Source organism: Manduca sexta, chromosome 24 (genome assembly GCF_014839805.1).
Source record: "Manduca sexta isolate Smith_Timp_Sample1 chromosome 24, JHU_Msex_v1.0, whole genome shotgun sequence".
In the NCBI taxonomy this organism is placed as follows: domain Eukaryota; kingdom Metazoa; phylum Arthropoda; class Insecta; order Lepidoptera; family Sphingidae; genus Manduca; species Manduca sexta.
The window spans coordinates 7,988,572-8,007,470 of record NC_051138.1 but is presented as its reverse complement, the minus strand read 5'-3'; the positions used below and the strand labels follow the sequence as shown (position 1 = coordinate 8,007,470).

The window sequence follows — 18,899 nt, the reverse complement described above, 5'->3', positions numbered from 1 at the left end:
TAGTTGTGCATTTTATTAAAAGTGTGAAAACTTAACAATTATTACGCAAATAAATATTTGGTGTTAAAAGTGTGATTTAATCACGATAAAACTCGTTAAAAATAATCTTCAAAATCCCACGCATGTTATCTTAACACTGAAATTTATCACAATTATTCAGTACTGACAAAATCTGATTAAAAAACTGTAATATGAAAATAGATTTGTGATATATGGTATATCGTAATTAATATCTCAATCAATTCTCATGTCATGGAAAATAATTAGATATAAATTATCCATAATACGATTAGGTATATAATATATTCTTATACGATTTTATAAAATTCTGTAGTGATAACATCGAATAGTTCCGTTACAAATTTAAACTTTACAATAAGTACTCGCCCTCTTTCACATATATGCGTCTTGGGTCGAGATAAAATGGACAAGAAAATGTTCAAGATTAAACGCATGCTTCTACTGGACGCACGTTTCAGTCGAGACATTTGCATGCACTTAAGTACTGTATCACAACACGATATTATTAAAGTACATTTTTGCTTACAAAATTCTATACATTATAATACTGATACAATTGGAATAGGACGGGAATAATGTTCACAAAGTAAAAACCAAAGTTTTAAAATATCACTTGACTCGAGGCGTAATGAAAAATTGACGTTGGTCAGATCGTGCTTATATGAGATTCATAAGTTGCGACTTGCGAGGCTGTATCTGGCGTGGAAGAAAATGTTTGGCAAATTTTAACTCATGTTACCTACAGCGAGTAAACGTGGTGAGCAGGTTAATGTAGGTACAAAGAAATTTTATATAAGAGACTTTCCCAACCTCACACCCACCATTACAACTCCTGTAAGACAGGATCAGCAGTGGCTCGCATTTTATGACACCGAGGAATGAAGCTCGGCGAGTCTCAGGCAAAACTAATTTGTCATTATCCTGCAACGAAATATATATAAAAAAATATATATAAGTAGCTACATAATATAGACATATATAATCCAAAAACTATAATTTGGTAAGTATAGATCTTGAGGGGACAAAGACACTCGTAGCTCTTGCGGCTATTATGTAGTTATATGAGTCATGTTGGGCGTTTTTCCTTTTATAGGTTTATATAGGCTATGGGTATTTATATAGGTCAATAGTTATAAATTTAACCGAGTCAAGTGATAAGTAAGCATTCGGTCTACGTTTTATAAGGAGCACCATTAAATCAACGAGCTAGTCTTAACTAATAAAGCTGACTTCACATTAAAATTATAAGTATGAAAGTAAATTAGCGTAAACGACAAATAGAAATAATTTCTATAAAATTAAATTATAAATAGCACTATCAGACCTTATATATAACAGTACAATTATTCGTTAAAAACAAAAATATAAATATCAGTGATTAAAATGCGTTACAACGGCAGTGAAATTAAGTACAAAATATAAAATAAGCGCGAGTAAAAATATCAAAATAATACATGTTTTGATCGTCATTGAGTATTACAAAACTGATAAATCATAGCTAAATAAATAGTCCCAGCAACGGCTTACCTTGACCGCCTGAAGATATATAGTTACATTTCATTTAATAATAAATCCTATGCCGTTCGTGACTACCTTCAGCTCAGTCAAAAATATTGGGAAATACTACGGCCAATTTCATTAACCTATTCTACCACCACTATTGCATCGATAGTACAAATGAAGCAATTTTTCAAAACATACTTGATTCAATCCGTAGTTAGCGGTTGCAATCGCTTATTAAAGTGAGCCGTAAATACGTTAAGTCCCGTAGCCAAGATGCCTTTCTGCAATCGTTAATGTTAGTAAACAGAATAATTTATATGCATGACATATCTTACCGATAAGTCTAGTACATAGATGTCATCCTCACACATTGCGTTAGCTTTAACGATCGTAGAAAGGCTGGGCTACGGACACAGATCTAAGTACGAACACAGTATTGCACAAGTATAACTACTGAGCACCTTAATACGCTTGTATTATTTTCTATTATTGTTCGGAGCGAAGCAATATGCCGTTTGTAGTCTAACATTGTAAAAGGTTTTGGCATATTTTGTGACCGACACATCTTGGCTGATGCCAAACCTGTCTGTACCGATCCCGCCCCAACCATGTTTACCAGAATGTTGATACGGGTACCGAGACTAGGTCCTCTTAGTTCAGTCGATTTAATAAAGATGTTACAGCGGCCTGCAATAGTTTACGTGCATCCCCTTTACAAAAATATATTTCCGAAATATACACTGCCTGATAATATATAATTGGACCAAAAACTTTGAAATAAATCATTTTTTTGGATTTTAAGGGAAAATTAAAGCATTGGTATTTGGAACAGCGGAAAGTCCTCGATGGACGAACAATTGAACTTGCATACTTCGATACCTACAAGTTTGTACGGAACCCTCGTTGCGCGAGTCCAACTCGCACTTGTCCGGTTTTCTATAAATTGTAGTAATGTAATTTTAGGAATAGCATGTACTTATTGCAGGCGACTGTACGGTATTACTATCTCTAGATCAGAGGTAGAGATTTTCTTTTTGGAAGACACAAACTAGAATTTATGAATGTGTAAATGATAATATGCTAGGTTCAGAGGCGGTTTCAGCTCATGTGCCGCCCGTGTGCAAGAAATTCCTTGGCGCCCCCTAGGAGACAATGTAGTGTTTAATTTGGATAATATGAAATCAAAAGTAATAGGTCGGGCGCAGGTGGTCCGCCGGAGCCGCCTCCGGCTATGGTTTCCACTATGTCGATGCGATAGATGCTGCACGCATATGTTATTAGGGTGCGCTAGCCGACGGCTCAGATTTCTGAATACAAATTGTTGACGATTGACATCATTTTAAGAGTTTTCTGATGTATATCCGAAGTCAAAGGGAAATAACAAATTTATATGGGACACGGGAAGCACCAGCTTGTGAATAAAAAAAAGAATCATAAAATCGGTTCAACCAGTCAAAAGTTGTGAGTTAAACAATAAAAGAAAAGAACAAAACAATTGTCTTTTGCAATGTAAGTGAGAACAACCGACTAGCGTAGCCTTAATAACTTGGTCCTTCAACTATTCATCCCTACTATCTCTTATTATTATATTGGTCGTTTATCACCTAACTTGTTCCTGTGACTGTATCTCGCATTTCCCTGCCTTTCGTTTCGATTGGCAACGCCAAACAAGCACCCGCTGCCAAGATAGCCGCCAGAGAATACACACCGGTAGCTATGACTATTGAATTTTTTAACAGCACCTGCAATCAAATAGAAAGATGTGAATACCTTTAAAAATCCAGGAGATATTACCTAATGTGCTTATATCATAATAGCAATCTGAATAATCATTAATATATTAAGTACTTAATTATTTCTAATAGGTTGTAATTTAGTAGTGGTAGTGTCATCCAATAAATTAGATGTATAGTTAGTTTACACTACCACACACACTTTTGTCTACATGGTATGTTCAGAGTGGTAACTGGTGCACACATTTTACGTCGTATGTATTCCGTCCCATGATGAGATGAAGTGTCCAAGAGAAGTGACGGTGTACCTGCGCCACGTAGGGAGTGATCATGGCGCCGAGCCGCGCCACGCCGCTGCACGCGCCCACCGCCGTGGCTCGCAGCGCCGTCGGGTACACCTGCCGTCACAACACACAAACTAATATTTAATACGGTTTGTGATCATTTTATTACTTTACGAATTAAGCAAGAAAGCCAAAGTAATATCCTGTCGTTTCCACGTTGAAACCGCTGAAGTTATAACTTTTTATACTATTTTCTGAAAATTATAATTTTGGCGCTTTTTAACGATACGACACCAAAACATAAATTTAATTTATAAAAAAAAATTGAGTAATATTAATTATTAAAAAATATCATGATATTTCTGCCTTTATTTCGTCATATTAAATTTTAAAGGCCGAAATATCCATGATTATTAATTATTTTACGTTTTCTTTCCAACTGCGAGAACTAATCACTAACTAGACGTGAATTTAAATTCTTTACTTGCCAATACTTGTTTAGTTACCCAGATTAAAGGTGAAACAAAATGTATGAAAATGAACCTTGAGGTATCGCCTTAATTGTTTTCATTATTGAAGACCTTTATAAGAAATTAAACCAACAATAAAATATTTTATTTACTTTCTATATACTTCTAAGAGGAGTGGACGATTACAAAAACGAATAGTTGGTAATGTATAAGTATACAGAGTGACATTTAATGTATAGTTATCCTTAAAGGTATGAGCTCAATCAATGACATACAATAAATGCACAGTAGAAAATACGAAAAAAGAAAGAATAGCAAAGGCAATATGGAAAGTCAATCTCACATCATAGAAAATTCCGTCTTTGCTGATTATTGTAATTCTTTTTTCTATTTACTATAGAATTGTTCTGTACTATTTCCCAACTTCCTATGTTTCGGGATGACGTTGAATATAATTCCCTTGTGTAAAAGGTGTTGATTTTAACACACACTCACATCCTTTACTCCTGAAAGTGTACATAGCGGCGGAACTGGTCGACCCACTTTTCGCCGTGCGTATTTTATCCTGTAATGTGATAGAGGGCGAGCCTTTCGCCATATTGCGCACAAATTCCAAACTCTAGGATGACGCTGTGTAGAAAAACCCAATATACCTTTGCCCGACCCGGCGATCAAGCACTGCAGTCATATCGTGCAACTAATTTTAAATATCACAAAATAAAATTTACCTCCGGTGTATATACATAAGCAGCTTGGAACAGGCCAGCAATGATTCCTCGCGCCAGGAACAGCATACACGTTAAGAAAGTTCGACTGGAAAACATAGTCATTCATCAATAATTACAAAATAAAGTCTCATTATGAAGTGCTTACATCTACTTTTAACCTCCGACGGAAAAAGAGAGGCTATAAGTATAAGGTGTTTGCTGTTTTTGTTTGTGGAATCGTATCTCCCAATGAACCGATTTTTGTTTGAAAGCTGAAACGATTCTTAGCTGGTTGGCAATTGGTTGAAATGGTTCTTAGCTTTAATTTAGGAAGATCTATGTAGGCGTTTGAATATTGTCAGCTCTTTTCCAAATTTCCATAAACGAACTCAGGACCAAGGAGATTAGTCTGTGCGCTTATTATTTATATCTTTTGACAACTTATTTCTACATTGCAACAGATCCTTAAAAATAATATAGTCATATTAAAAAGATATTTAAAATAAACTTTGACTTTACTTTTGTATTTGTATATCAGCACACATACGCAGATAGCAAATATAATAAATTGTGTGGCCATCGTTCTTTTTCGTCCAAATCTTTCAATTATGAATATTGTTGCAAATATACCTGAAATTTGAATAGAATAATGGAAACCTAAATTCTTTTGGGCGTAATTTTGAAAATTATGTTGATATAACCCAACACCTATATATATTGATTGTTATAATATACATCGTTAAAACTAAATTCATAACAAACTCCAAAACATTATGTTGCATACCTATGCACAATAATCGATTTACTAAAAAAACAATTCATTTATACTTATTTTCCTTTCTAATTTTAAGCATCGAATTTAATATTCATATACTTACCAGGGAACTCGGCTAATGTAGTCCACAACAAGTCCATGTAGTCTGTAGTCTGTAACGGACGGCAGTCGGCAGCACAAGCTTCTTCCAAATCCCCCGGTTTCGCTTCAAACAACTCCGTCGCCATCAACACCAAGCCGTAATAGCAAAACGCACACGACATCCTGAAGTAATTAAACACTAATTAGTACTTATATAAACTCAATTATTAATTTGCATTACTTATGTATCCTTTCTTATGGTCATAATATTATAGAATGCGAAAGTATGTTTGATAGTTTGTCATTCTTCACACAACTGTTGAATATAATTGGTTGTATACAAATGTTTGGTAGAATAGAGAAGACTATTTTTTATATGTAAAAGTTCATGGTTTCTGCAGAACTAATTTCGGGGAACGTAATGCCAGCAAAATCATTAGCAATATTAATTATAATCTATATTATTAATATTTAATGGCAAAAATAATAATTTATCACTGTAGGCTTATTTTGATACATTGGAGTTGTGTTCATGTCTTATCAGGCTAAAAACTTCTTTACAGTACCCACAAATCAAAAATATCTTTCTCAACTAATGCAACAACCTTTGTAACAAAAAATCTGTATTATTACCATATAAACCACAGTAATAAACTGGTATTCCTCAAATGCGGTATGAGTAGATGTTTCAGTCGTCCGCGCTGCCCGATGCCAACAGAATCATCGCACACGAGGCGTCCTAATAACATCGGTCGACCGTTGTCTTGCGCTATCTTAAAAAAAATCAAAATTTCAATACGATGTACGTACAAGTGGTATATTTAAATATTTTAAGGATATAAGTTGTAGAGTAGGTTATTTTTATAAGTGTTGGGGCTTAATATACTCGTTGTTTCTTACCTGTTCAAGTGTAGCTAGCGCACGGTCAGGTTCACCACTTGCAACGTGAAATCTAGCAGACTCTGGTAACCACTATAAAAATAATTTCAGATTACAGATTACACACATAAGCGGCTATACCCTAGTTGGGTGTGGAACGGACTGACAAGACGAATGTCCGCAGGCACACACCTCTGACTTTTCTAAAATCATGTGTGTATTCTTTGTGAATTTATCGTTCGCTTTAATGGTGAAGGAAAACATCGTGAGGAAACCTGCACATCTGAGAAGTTCTCTATAGGAATTTCGAAGGTGTGTGAAGTCTACCAATCCGCACTAGTCCAGCGCGGTGGACTAAGGTCTAATCCCTTTCAGTAGTAGAGGAGGCCCGTGCTCAGCAGTGGGCAAATATATAATAAAGGGCTGATATTATTATTTATTTATTACTAGCTTTTGCCTGCGGCTCCGCCCGCGTTATAAAGTTTTTCAGGCTAAAGTTTTCCGTTATAAAAGTAGTAGTTTCCCGGGAGCCTATGTTCTTCCCAGGGTCTCAAACTGTCTCCATACCAAATTTCATCTTAGTACGTTGGGTAGTTTTTGAGTTTAACACGTTCAGGCAGACAGGTGCAGCGGGGGACTTTGTTTTATAATATATTTTTTAGAACTTTTTAAGAGGAACAATCCCGTCATACATCATTGTTGCATAACTTTAACCGTTTACGCAGCGCACGCAACGGAAGCTCTCAAAACTAATATTTTTCCTTGATTTGCAACATGTTTCATTACTGTTCCGCTCCTATTGGTCATAGCGTGATGATATATAGCCTATAGCACTCCAGGAACAAAGGGCTATCCAACACAAAAAGATTTTTCAGTTCAAACCGGTAGTTCCTGAGATTAGCCATTACTGCTCCGCTCCTATTGGTCATAGCGTGATGATATATAAATTTGAGCACTCCACAAACAAAGGACTATTCAAAACAAAAAGAATTTTTCAGTTTGAATCGGTAGTTTCTGAGATTAGCCATTACTGCTCCGCTCCTATTGGGTATAGCGTGATGATATATAGCCTATAGCACTCCACAAACAAAGGGCTATCCAACCCAAAAAGAATTTTTCAATTCGAACTGGTAGTTCCTGAGATAAGACAATACTGCTCCGCTCCTATTGGGTATAGCGTGATGATATATAGCCTATGGCACTCCACAAACAAAGGGCTATCCAACACAAAAAGAATTTTTCAGTTCGAACCGGTAGTTCCTGAGATAAGACATTACTGCTCCGCTCCTATTGGGTATAGCGTGATGATATATAGCCTATAGCACTCCACGAACAAAGGGCTATCCAACGCAAAAAGAATTTTTCAGTTTGGACCGGTAGTTCCTGAGATTAGCGCGTTCAAACAAACAAACAAACAAACTCTTCAGCTTTATATAATAGTATAGATTATTACAGATTATAACACAATGGGCAAATCACTCATTTCTTTACATCAGCGGTCACAGTACCAAATACTTTTATTTCTAAGTGACATAAGATAATAATATTATATAGCACTTACTGGGCATATAAGAGCAAAAATCAGGAGAGGTATTGTGGATAATGCCAAGAGCCAATGCACTCCTAATGTTGGCATTACGACCAATGCAAGAGCCACTTCCAAACAAGCGCCCAGCGCCCAGAAACACTGCAAACCATTAAATATTTACCATCTAAGCAGTTTCATGAAAATAAAAGTGTGCTTAGATAATGAAGATAACTAACTTAGTATTATGTGTTGCATAATATAGGGTGTCTATTGGCAGGATTTCGATTCAGAAAATTAAAAAAAAAAAATGTATGTTTTTAATTTACAAAATTAAGTAATATTTCAAGTTTAATAATACGGATTTTACATGTAGTAAAGGATTTTAACCGAATGCTATACTGTTCAACTTCTCAAATATGAACCATAACTACCATAAACTTTCTGTACCGCATTGAGTAAGTCTTGTTGCCTACACGCTGAGATTTCTCATATCAAATATTTTCTACATAATTTACTACAAAGTAAATCTCACAAGAAAATGTCATAAGAACTTAGGGGTCTTTAAATAAGTGTCAAATTCAAAAAACAGAATAGTTTAGTCTATTAATAAAGTGTTATAAATAATCAGCAAGATTGCTGCATCTATAGTTCCTCTATTTTCCCTCTACAGCATTTTGTTTTCACATAGATCTATTTTAGGATGACACTGAGAAAAAAAAATTATACAATATATACATAAAAAAATATTTAAAGTACCTATAATAAATATAAACACACTATATGTAACATTGCAACTATAAAAATACATAAAAATCAACTGCAACTCTAAAAAATACATAATTAATATATATAAATATTTGTGTATGTTTTAACCCATATTAGTGATAATGATATATTCTACAAAAGTGATTACAGTATAGTACAATATTCTATGTTGCAATTATACATAATATTGTTTTTACTTACATCAAGCAGGACAACACATTTTGCCCTTTGTTTTGTTGGTAGAAATTCTGCATATAAGGTAACACTGTAAATAATATATATACAGTGTTATCATACTTTGTTATTACGACGGTTGTCAATAATATTATTTAATATTTATATTTTAGTATTGATACCAGATCAAGTAAAATATGCTTTAAAAGAGATAATTTCAAATAATCACTAAATAATATAATCAATCACTAAAAAATATAATATATCAAATAATGTTATAATGAATCCAGGGTTGGATAATAATGGCTTAGTAAAAAAAAAGAACATTACTTACGATTGCGGTACGCATCCTATAGCGAAACCAACAAGACCTCTTAAGAATAAAAGCCAAAGGAAATTAGGTGCTATTGAACTCAGCAGACCGTAATAAAATAGTAGTACACCGCACATGCATAGAGCCTGGGGATGATCAAATAATGAGTTATTTTTTGATAAACCAATCTAAATAATGTAACACAAAGTTGATTTTATAAAACTCACAGTTTTTCTTCCATAACGGTCACTTATATTTCCCCAAAATGTAGAGCTCAGCATCATACCCATAAAAACCACTGTAGTTGTTAATGCTTGTTGGTATCTGTAATTAATTGGTTTATTTTTATCTATCATTCTTCTTGCACAAATTCTTTTTTTTCTTGCTTAGAAATAGCAATGTGTTATATCTCTCCCACATTCATTGCATATAATTTTTTAATACACAGTTAATAATCATCATGCTTCAGTTCACTTTTCACACACGGGTAAATAAATTCTATTTATTTACCCAAAGCATTTGTAATTCCTCAATGATTGCAATAGACGATAATTAAAAAAATAAATATTTAAAACAATTATTCATACTTGCTAATATTCCATTCACAGTGCAATGCTGGTGACAAAATGCTCAATATTGTCATTTCCATGGAGTCTGCCATCCAACACAAACCTGTACATAGCGATAGCTTCACTTGAAACCAACCAAATCCCAGAGCATTTACAGCTTGTGTCACAGTAAATGTATCTGAAATCACATTATGATTTTAATTACTGTTGAAGAACTACAATCAGGAGCATAAGTATTTTATAGAGGTATATAATTATACAAGAAAGAAATAAAACATACTTATGTATAAACAAGTTATCTATAAAAATAATCCATAGAGAAAGTTTAAAAAAAAACTGTAATAATTTTAGCACAAATATATTTTAAGATGCTTTATGTATAATATTTAAGGTAATATTCAGTAAGATTTGTTTCTCATTTAAATTTATGGATTGTTTATTTACCGTCGGGGACGACTGTCACTGATGCCATTTCTATTTCCTGAGGTGGTGGCATAGAAGCTGGCGACCGAGGGCCCACAGCACTGTCGTCCAAATCCTGATATCCTTTTGCACGGCGCATCTTCTCAGGATTTTAATATCACAAAAAAAAAAGAAAACCTCTTCTGACGTGGAATACAAGCTATAAACGTCGACTAACGGGAATGTTAGCGGCTTATAAGTTAAATTTAGGTCTTCATAGTTAGGACAACGTTTCTTTAATATGCAGAATTATGTATTATGTCAGGTATGTATAAATAACTTATTGATATAACAAATTACATACGAAACAGATGTTTTTCAGAGTATTCTGGTAGTAAATAAAAGTTTAAAATAAATTGACAGCTCACAACAAATGTTTTGACATTAGAATAGAATTTTGACTTTCACGTTGCTTTTACATAAATAAAACGCAAAAGATATTAAAAAAATATATTATAATCATAAAACACCTATTAAAACCGCAATGAATTAGTGATGTAACGAATATTCGCATTCGCATTCGCGAATATTCGCATATTTTTGGATATTCGCATTCGCATTCGCATTCGCAAAATTTCTGCGAATGTTTCGCGAATGTCAATATCAGAAAAAAAATATTTGAAGATAATAGTAGACTGCCTCGGTGGCATAGTTCTACTGCATGTGCGGTACGGCAGCGCTCTAAGGTCCTGGGTTCGAATCCCGGATCGGGCAAAGTGATATTTGAATTTTTCTGCTCAGTATCAGCCCGGAGTGTGAAATTTGTGCCCGACATGGTGATAGGCTCGCCCCTGTCACACTATTAGACGGAACACACTTGGCGAAAAGTGTGTGCCCTGATTGCGCCTCTGCATACCCCTTCCGAGATAATATTCGTAATACTGTGTGTGTAATAGTAGGTTAATAAAATCAAAATCTAAACTAAAACAATATACTTCTACAATAAACTATAAATATAGTCTAAACAAACAAAGAAAAAATTATAGACTCTCAAAGAAAAATCCCTCTCTTTCTTAAAACATACCAATTAATTAACTATTTTTACCATGTTTTTAAGTTAGTAATTAAACTTGAGTAGAGGAATATTAAACTTTAAGAATAAACAAAATTATTTCGTTTACTTTAATAAAGCTTAAAAATGTAATTCCCCATAGAACTTGTAACACAATAGCAACTAAGAAATTAAAAGCAATTGAAAGAAACAAAACAATATCTTCTATAATTTTTTATCAGTCTTTACATAACTTTTTAATATTTAGATAATTATCATCTTAGATAATAATAAAATTTAGATGATCATCATAGAAAATTGGCGCCAAATTTGAACAAAAACTAAACGGTATGTCGTAACAAATGTCGGTTAGTAGCAGATATTCGCATTCGCATTCGCATTCGCGAATGTTCAAAAAATGACATTCGTTACATCACTACAATGAATATTTGGATGGGTAGATATTCCGTAGCAAAAAAATTCAATACAACCAGAACCATATTATTGTTACTACCCATATTACTTTTTAAATCATGAAATATTCAGTAGCACAATATTATTTGATATACAAATTAATTTTTTACACAAACATTAAGTATTAACACATTATTATTCACAAATATGAATATTTCATGTAATATTTTGTAATAAATAAAAATGGCCTAACAATATTTGTATACCCTACTAAAAAGAGATGGCGAGGTCCTTCGAGGGTATATTCTTCGGAAAGGAATATTGATGGTTGTAAGCATTTCATTTGGATATCACTTCTTGGGTCTTGAATTATTTGAATTTTAATATTTTGAAGGGGCAGATTATATTGCAGATATTTTTTTCAGAATTTTAGGTATAATTTATTTGGTTTGAACATAGGAACAAGAAACAAAATTGGTCAGAAGTTTGCTTCCCACTTTCTTCAGTCACCGTCCGGCCCGGTCGAATATTACTGAAAAAAAAACTATAATATCATTTTATTGGATACCGGTTTTCAGCCACAGATATGAAAATAATATTATTAAGTAATAATGAAGAAGGGCGCCTTCAAATTAGCCGCTTAGCCGCCAAGAGTCACGCAAAGCTAGCGCGGCCAAAGTTTTGGATTGTAAGTATGGCTTCATAAAGGAAAAATAGGTAGGTATGAGTACAAGTGGTTTCATAAGAAAGAAGAAGTAAGTAAATAAAACACTTATACGGAACACACAAGTTACTATTGATTTGGCTTTTGTTTTTGTGTTAGTAGAGTCGCGCAAACTAAAATAACATAGGTGATAGGCGTCTATATGTAGGTATGTACACATACCTACACAGAACGTAATACATTCTGAGTAAACGTCAAAGGTTACCGAGTGAAGCTACAATGTTATTATTTTTCACACAATTTTATCAGTTTTCTACCTGCTATTGAAAAATAGATTTAATAACACAATATTACCCAGAAGCACATATGGACGAAATATTTCAGGTTATGTTTTTATCTTGATAGGTAAGTTAGTATATACTTATATTAAGAATTCATGTCGTTTAAGTAAGTACATAACTAGTAACTAAAACTTCATGTAGGCAGATTTATATGTATCTGCATAAGTAAATACATTTACAGATATTCGTAGTTATTGTCGAGATTTTATTTATGATAAAAAAATCAGTTAGCTTCATTAATCTAGACAATTATTAAATAGAACAATATTGTTATTATTAATAGTATAAAGATGTTGAAGGCTTTCCTGAAGTTTCAGAAAATATAATCCATAGTAGACGCTGCATCTGTTTGGGATATATACATAGTCATCGTAAATCACAGTGTGTCACTGCGGTTTTTTTAAGCACAAGGATATACTTACGCTTGTAAATATATCGATTGAAAACATTGTGCTGAATTATTTATATTTCAGTAATAACATACATACCTTATCGCGGGATGTGGGACATAGGTAAAAAGGCATTCTTATTTTTAATACTTCGTATAAGTACTTTACACAAACTTGTATGGAAGATATTCGGATAAAATGGCTTTTAATGACTTCTTTTAGTTGTCACTATCTTTAGTCTTTCAATGCTAAACATTTTTAAACAAGTGAACCCGGTTTTAATGACCAATAAAATACCGTAATTTTTTATACCCATTCTGTGCGAGTTATGTATTGGCTTTTTATGTGCAAATGTTAGTGTCGCCTTAATGATATTGTTATTAACCTAGTGGTTAATAATAACAACCGCTTGCAGTTCCGCCCGCGTTAGCTATTTTATCCAAGATATGTATTTTCACGGGATAAGAAGTAGCTTTCAGCACACCGGAGTAATGTAGCTCACAATGGTGAGCTACATTACTCCGGTGAAAGGAAAAAAATCAAAATCCGTTTAGTACTACGTTCCTGAGAGGAACGCGTTCAAACAAACGATGTCTTTATATATATATTTATATATAAATTGGGCACTAAGAGATGTTAATCATAATATGTCGTGTATGATGTTAGTCTAGCATGACATGGTTTTCATTCCCTTTCTTAAAAACAAAGTCCCTTTTCTGCCCGTCTGTATGTAATCGATTTTCTTAAAATCTAGTGAACGTTTTTTTTTTATTTGGTATGGAGATAGTTTAAGGCCTTGGGAAGGTTATAGGCTACTATTTATCCCAGGAAATTATATAGCGAGACTTTTATCCCGGAAAACTCCTTCACGCCGGTAAAGTCACCAGCAAACACTAGTAATTAGATAATCATATTTGACACATGTTTTTAGTTAAACCAGATTTACGATACAATATTGCGTGATAGGTTTTATTACTGTCAAACTACTATACAATGAACTCTTAAAAGCCTTGTATAGCGCATAGGAGAGTGCACTCTATAAGCGACTACTAACTGAGTTTGACCTATATTTCACTTGCCAGTCACGTTCGATAAAGCTTGAAGCTTTATATATGTAATAGTAGCTATAGTATTTGAGATTATATGAGAGTTATGTTACATATTCAAAATACCACAAAGAGAAAATATTGAAAATGATGTTTGAATAAACAATATTGATTAATGTTTAGAGTACTTTCTGTAAATTTAATGTTTATATTATCATGTACCATAGTTGGCTCTAGGTTTGTCTTTTTTCTCCTCATACAATAATCACAAATAAATGATTAAAACAAATAATTATTTTGTTCAAAATACTTAGTGGTTTTTGCCGGAAAAAATGTCTGTCTCGGTGGCGTAGTTGTACTGCAAGATCGGCATATCACTGCTTTGAGTTCCTGGATTCGACTCCCAGGTCGGCCAAATTTATATTTGGGTTTTTCTGCTTATTATCAGCCTGGAGTCTGGAATTTGTACCCGATATGGCGATAGGCTCGCCCCGTATCGCCCCGAAAACCTACTTGGCGAAAAATGGGTGCCCTGGTTGCGCCTCTGCGTACCCTCAGGCGTAGGCGATGATTGATTGATGATCATTCGTGATGTGTGTGGTGTGTGCGTCGAAAAAATAATCATATGACCTCGAATTTTAATAGTTCAAATGGAATTTGGTCTAATTTCTACAAATTGTAATATTATTAGTTTTATAGAATTTATTATTAAAATTGGTATGTATATCAACACATCCCTCACATATTGGCATAATTGATTAAAAAAAAATAGAGCTATTGTTTATAGTAGCTTTGGGGAAAGGGGTAAATTGAAACAGCAGGTACACATTTTGATGTTATGATTTTAATGTTCTTCATTTATGTAAGTATATTCATACAATTTCATTTTTATTCGCTAACATTAAGATTTTAATTCACATCTATAGTTACATACTCAGTTACAAGTGGGTAATGATTAAAAAATACCTATCTAGAGCATACAGTAGTCTACTATCTAGTAAAAATATATAATTCCACAGATAGCACTGTATTCTACCTTGTATCTATAGTTAGTAATGTGTTCTGAGCAATAGTTTGGTTTCTAGAGGTCAATGGATAACTCTTTTTGTTAATACATAATATATTTGTATAAAGCCTCGACGAAACAATTATTGTTTTTGTTTTAATTAATGAAATACACATCTTTATTTTTGATTCTAACGGACTTACATACAATTTGAAACACGTGTGATTTATATTACAAAGAAAACAAATAGGACCAATGTATTAGACAAAATTGATTACAAACTATATACACTACTCATTTGGAGAATCAAACATAGACAGAGATGTAACTTGACGTTATACTATACAGATATGTACTTTTGAAAGTTATAATGCTACCGATTTGAAATGACGCGAACAATTATTTATTTATCTTAAAACGGTCGGTTTAACTACAGTGGCTGTATAAAAAATATAAAGAATATTAGGACGCAATCACTAAAGATTAAGTGGTCTTATAGACCGATTACGTATTAAATATGTTAGGTAAGAAGCTGTAAAGCTGAAAGTATCACTCAATTCTCTGTCTCACGAGAGAATTCTTAATATTTAATAATAATAAACATGTATACTTTGTTTTATTTTTATTTGCTATGCAAAAGTGTCTGGTATTGTCTGTATAGACTGTATTAAAAATAATTTAATAATATATTATACCATGTAAAAATGTATAGGCCAAGAATATAGTATTTGCAGAACTAGAAAAATGTAGCAGGTCAGCTTGTTCCTATTCTGCGTCCATTATATTTTGAGCTGCGGTATTTCTAGCGAATATATCCCGTTTGATCGTCATTGGAATATATGAATGCCCAAAGTAAGATTTTTAGATTTATGATTCAACATTTATTAATGTATTGATTTCTATCTAAATAGTAGTTAATCTTAGAGATATAAATTAGTACCTACATATATTTACAAAGCACACGTTGTGCGCTATCTTAGCTGCCGGTTGAAGGGAGCAACCTTTACAATTATAAATACAATTTAATTATATAATATGTCACATATTCATTCATAACATACACAGTCTGCTATTTATTTTCTTTTATGGAGATTATAGTCACATTTTGTACGATCATTTACACGTCCGTAAAGTATTTAAATAGGTATAGTATCTAAAGTTAGAAAAGGTATTCAAAACTTTTAAGAGTCAAGTAACGTCACAAAGATAAATATCGTACGTACTACTATGACACGATGACAATGGTATTATTTTAGTAATGGCCGATTAACTGTATGATTGGCGATTTATACGAATTTTAAAGTAGTCTAATCTTTTTTTCCATTTTGAATGCCTGTTTAGCGACTTTTCTATCGTCGCAATTGCATGTCTTACAAATCTACGTAATACTCAGTCTCATGTTTTTGGCGAAAATTTAACGTTCCCATTTAAGTGGCAATGCGATGTTTTAAACCCCTCAGTTCAAGCACAAGGTCCGAATCGCCGGCTACGAATCGTTTTTTGATTCTTCTTTCCTTGTCAGTACCCTGTTGACAAATAATTAAAATTGAAATCATCAAAGTTTCTAAGTTTATAGAAATAAAGTGAAATAAGTTTCCACAAGGCAGGAAGAGTTATTTAGATGGCATTGGCAGTTTATTCCCCCCCGCGGTTGACCCGGCCTCAGAGCCCACTGTGTCACCCACCACCCCCGGCCCGGCCACGCTATTTTTAGACATCGGGGTTTCCACTGATAAAGTGAATTCGAAGCATAAAGCGAATAAAGTACTTCTTAGACATATATCTAAATAAATCCTTACGTTTGTAGATATTAGGTCGATCTCGTAAACAATATAAAATAACTCACTTGGGTATTGGTATTGATAGATTTGTTCTCCAGTAATTGTGCAATGGTTTCGTAAAAGTCATTCCTTTTTGCATGCTTGCCCTGATTTTGAAATGATTGTCCCGGTCGTGGCACGACTATTTCTTTCTGACCCGTATTAGTTGAATCCGTGCTGAGAATAGGTGCCGCAGTGGTAACGCTCCTCTTGTTACTATTCCAGTTGATAAATCCGTCATCGGAAGCATAATCATCTTCGTCGTATCGAGGAACAGTTTTCGGTACGTGATACAATGGTTTGCCTGCTAGAGCTTTCAATTCTCTGACGTCTTCGTCCTCGACATCTCGTTCCTCATAATCAACAGGCGGAAACGCTGCTCGGGCATTTTCGCGCCGTCTTTGTGCGTCTTGAGCCATTTGTGTGAGAATTAAATTGTCGAGGAACGCAGCACTGACGTCATCAATGTCGTTAGTTCTCCAGCGGGGCGTGGTGTCGCTCTCAAACCATGTCTCCTGTCCGATTGGAAGAGCCGCAAGTCTCTCCTCTTGTCTTTTAGGCGCTTCATTTTCCGTGAAATGACCATAAGGATCATAGAAATAGGGGTATGGAACTTGACCGTGTACTTCGGGTACATTAATTGCTGGAGCATCGTAATAGTATTGTATTTTGGGAGCGTAGTAATATTCATCGTCCGTATATTCTCGTGACATTTGTGGGTACATAGGCCACCCTTGCGTAGGATAGGTCTTTACTTGCGCTACTAAGTAGCCAAGGAAGACTGCTAATTGCCTGTAACGATAAGTTACAGTAAGACTTTGTTCTTTTTACAATTATAAATAGGAATAATATATTTTTTTATATAAAAAGATATATTTACGTATTCTAAAAAATAAAATTATGAATAATATTTAGGGATGTGTAAAAAATTAAGACTGCAATATTATATTTTTAATTATTAAATTTTGTTCAAAAATTTAAGTTTATTTAAGCGTTGAATATAAACATAAAAAATAGCCTACCTCATGTTCGTTAGTTGCATGTTGCACAGTTCACTCACTTCGATGTTAGTTTAGGCGCGTTCAGGACTCAACTACACGTTGGAGGGAGGGCCCGGCGGCTTTATAAGCAGGTCGCCCACGCGCGCCGCCCACACGTTCTCAATGAAACATCACCCCCTGCGTGCACCCCGAGCCCACCACACTCTCGCCGCGCCCGCACCCCCATCTCCTTCTACCCACGGCATTCTGCTATTGATCGTGTCCACAGATTATTCATCTTGCTAAACTGAGACTTTCTTTATTCTAACTATGAATATATTTGGCGATAAAATAATTTTTAATTTGTTGTCAAAGTTTAACTTTTGTGTATTTAATATTTTTCGTTTTATAAACGCAATTATTATAAAGGGACGTTAACAATAGCAGTCTACTATTTGGCGGGGAAATAATTCATCTGTCAGTTGGGCGTCGGGCAGACAGACTAGCTGCGAAGTACTACTCATACATCGTTTGTAATGAATGTAACTTATTTCTTTCTAAGATGAATTTATTATGTCATATTGGTTTACATACAATTATTATTACATCGATAAGATAGTAATATCATATTTGTTTGATGAGGATCATTTATGGCATATTATTGACGATTGTCATACAATTGCAGCTAGATAGAGATGAGTTAAACGAATACAGAGATTTATAATTCCTCCGAATATTTCATGTGTAAGATATTTATTAACATCATTTTGTTATAAAAAATTATCTTAAAATTTTGTTCGTTTGCTATCTTACTTACTTTATTGTAGGGACCGTGTATTAAATATACAAGAATATAATTTTTAGAGTACTTTAAAGAATCCTACTCAATTCATATTTGAACAGTGAGTATTGATTAAAATCAAAAATGTTGGTTTTCAAAGTAAAATAGGAACAACCATAATATGATATTAAAGAGTGGTCCGT

The 18,899-nt window shown here is 33.7% G+C and overlaps 2 protein-coding genes across 2 annotated transcripts; both read right to left on the bottom strand.

Moving 5' to 3' along the window:
* On the bottom strand, nt 1–10,675 carry LOC119190422 (synaptic vesicle 2-related protein-like). Its single transcript, XM_037442349.1, has 13 exons — nt 10,247–10,675; nt 9,821–9,980; nt 9,461–9,557; nt 9,255–9,379; nt 8,948–9,011; nt 8,015–8,140; nt 6,475–6,546; nt 6,208–6,347; nt 5,597–5,757; nt 5,246–5,348; nt 4,740–4,830; nt 3,566–3,655; nt 1–3,266 (listed from the first exon to the last, which is right to left on the bottom strand). The coding sequence occupies exons 1-13, from the start codon at nt 10,362–10,364 to the stop codon at nt 3,129–3,131; spliced, it is 1,485 nt and encodes a 494-aa protein (XP_037298246.1). The 5' UTR covers nt 10,365–10,675; the 3' UTR covers nt 1–3,128.
* Nucleotides 10,676–15,983: 5,308 nt separating this feature from the next.
* LOC119190421 lies at nt 15,984–18,022 on the bottom strand. The gene is made up of 3 exons (XM_037442348.1): nt 17,958–18,022; nt 16,962–17,727; nt 15,984–16,641 (listed from the first exon to the last, which is right to left on the bottom strand). The coding sequence occupies exons 1-3, from the start codon at nt 17,975–17,977 to the stop codon at nt 16,543–16,545; spliced, it is 885 nt and encodes a 294-aa protein (XP_037298245.1). The 5' UTR covers nt 17,978–18,022; the 3' UTR covers nt 15,984–16,542.
* Between the last annotated feature and the right edge of the window lie 877 nt (nt 18,023–18,899).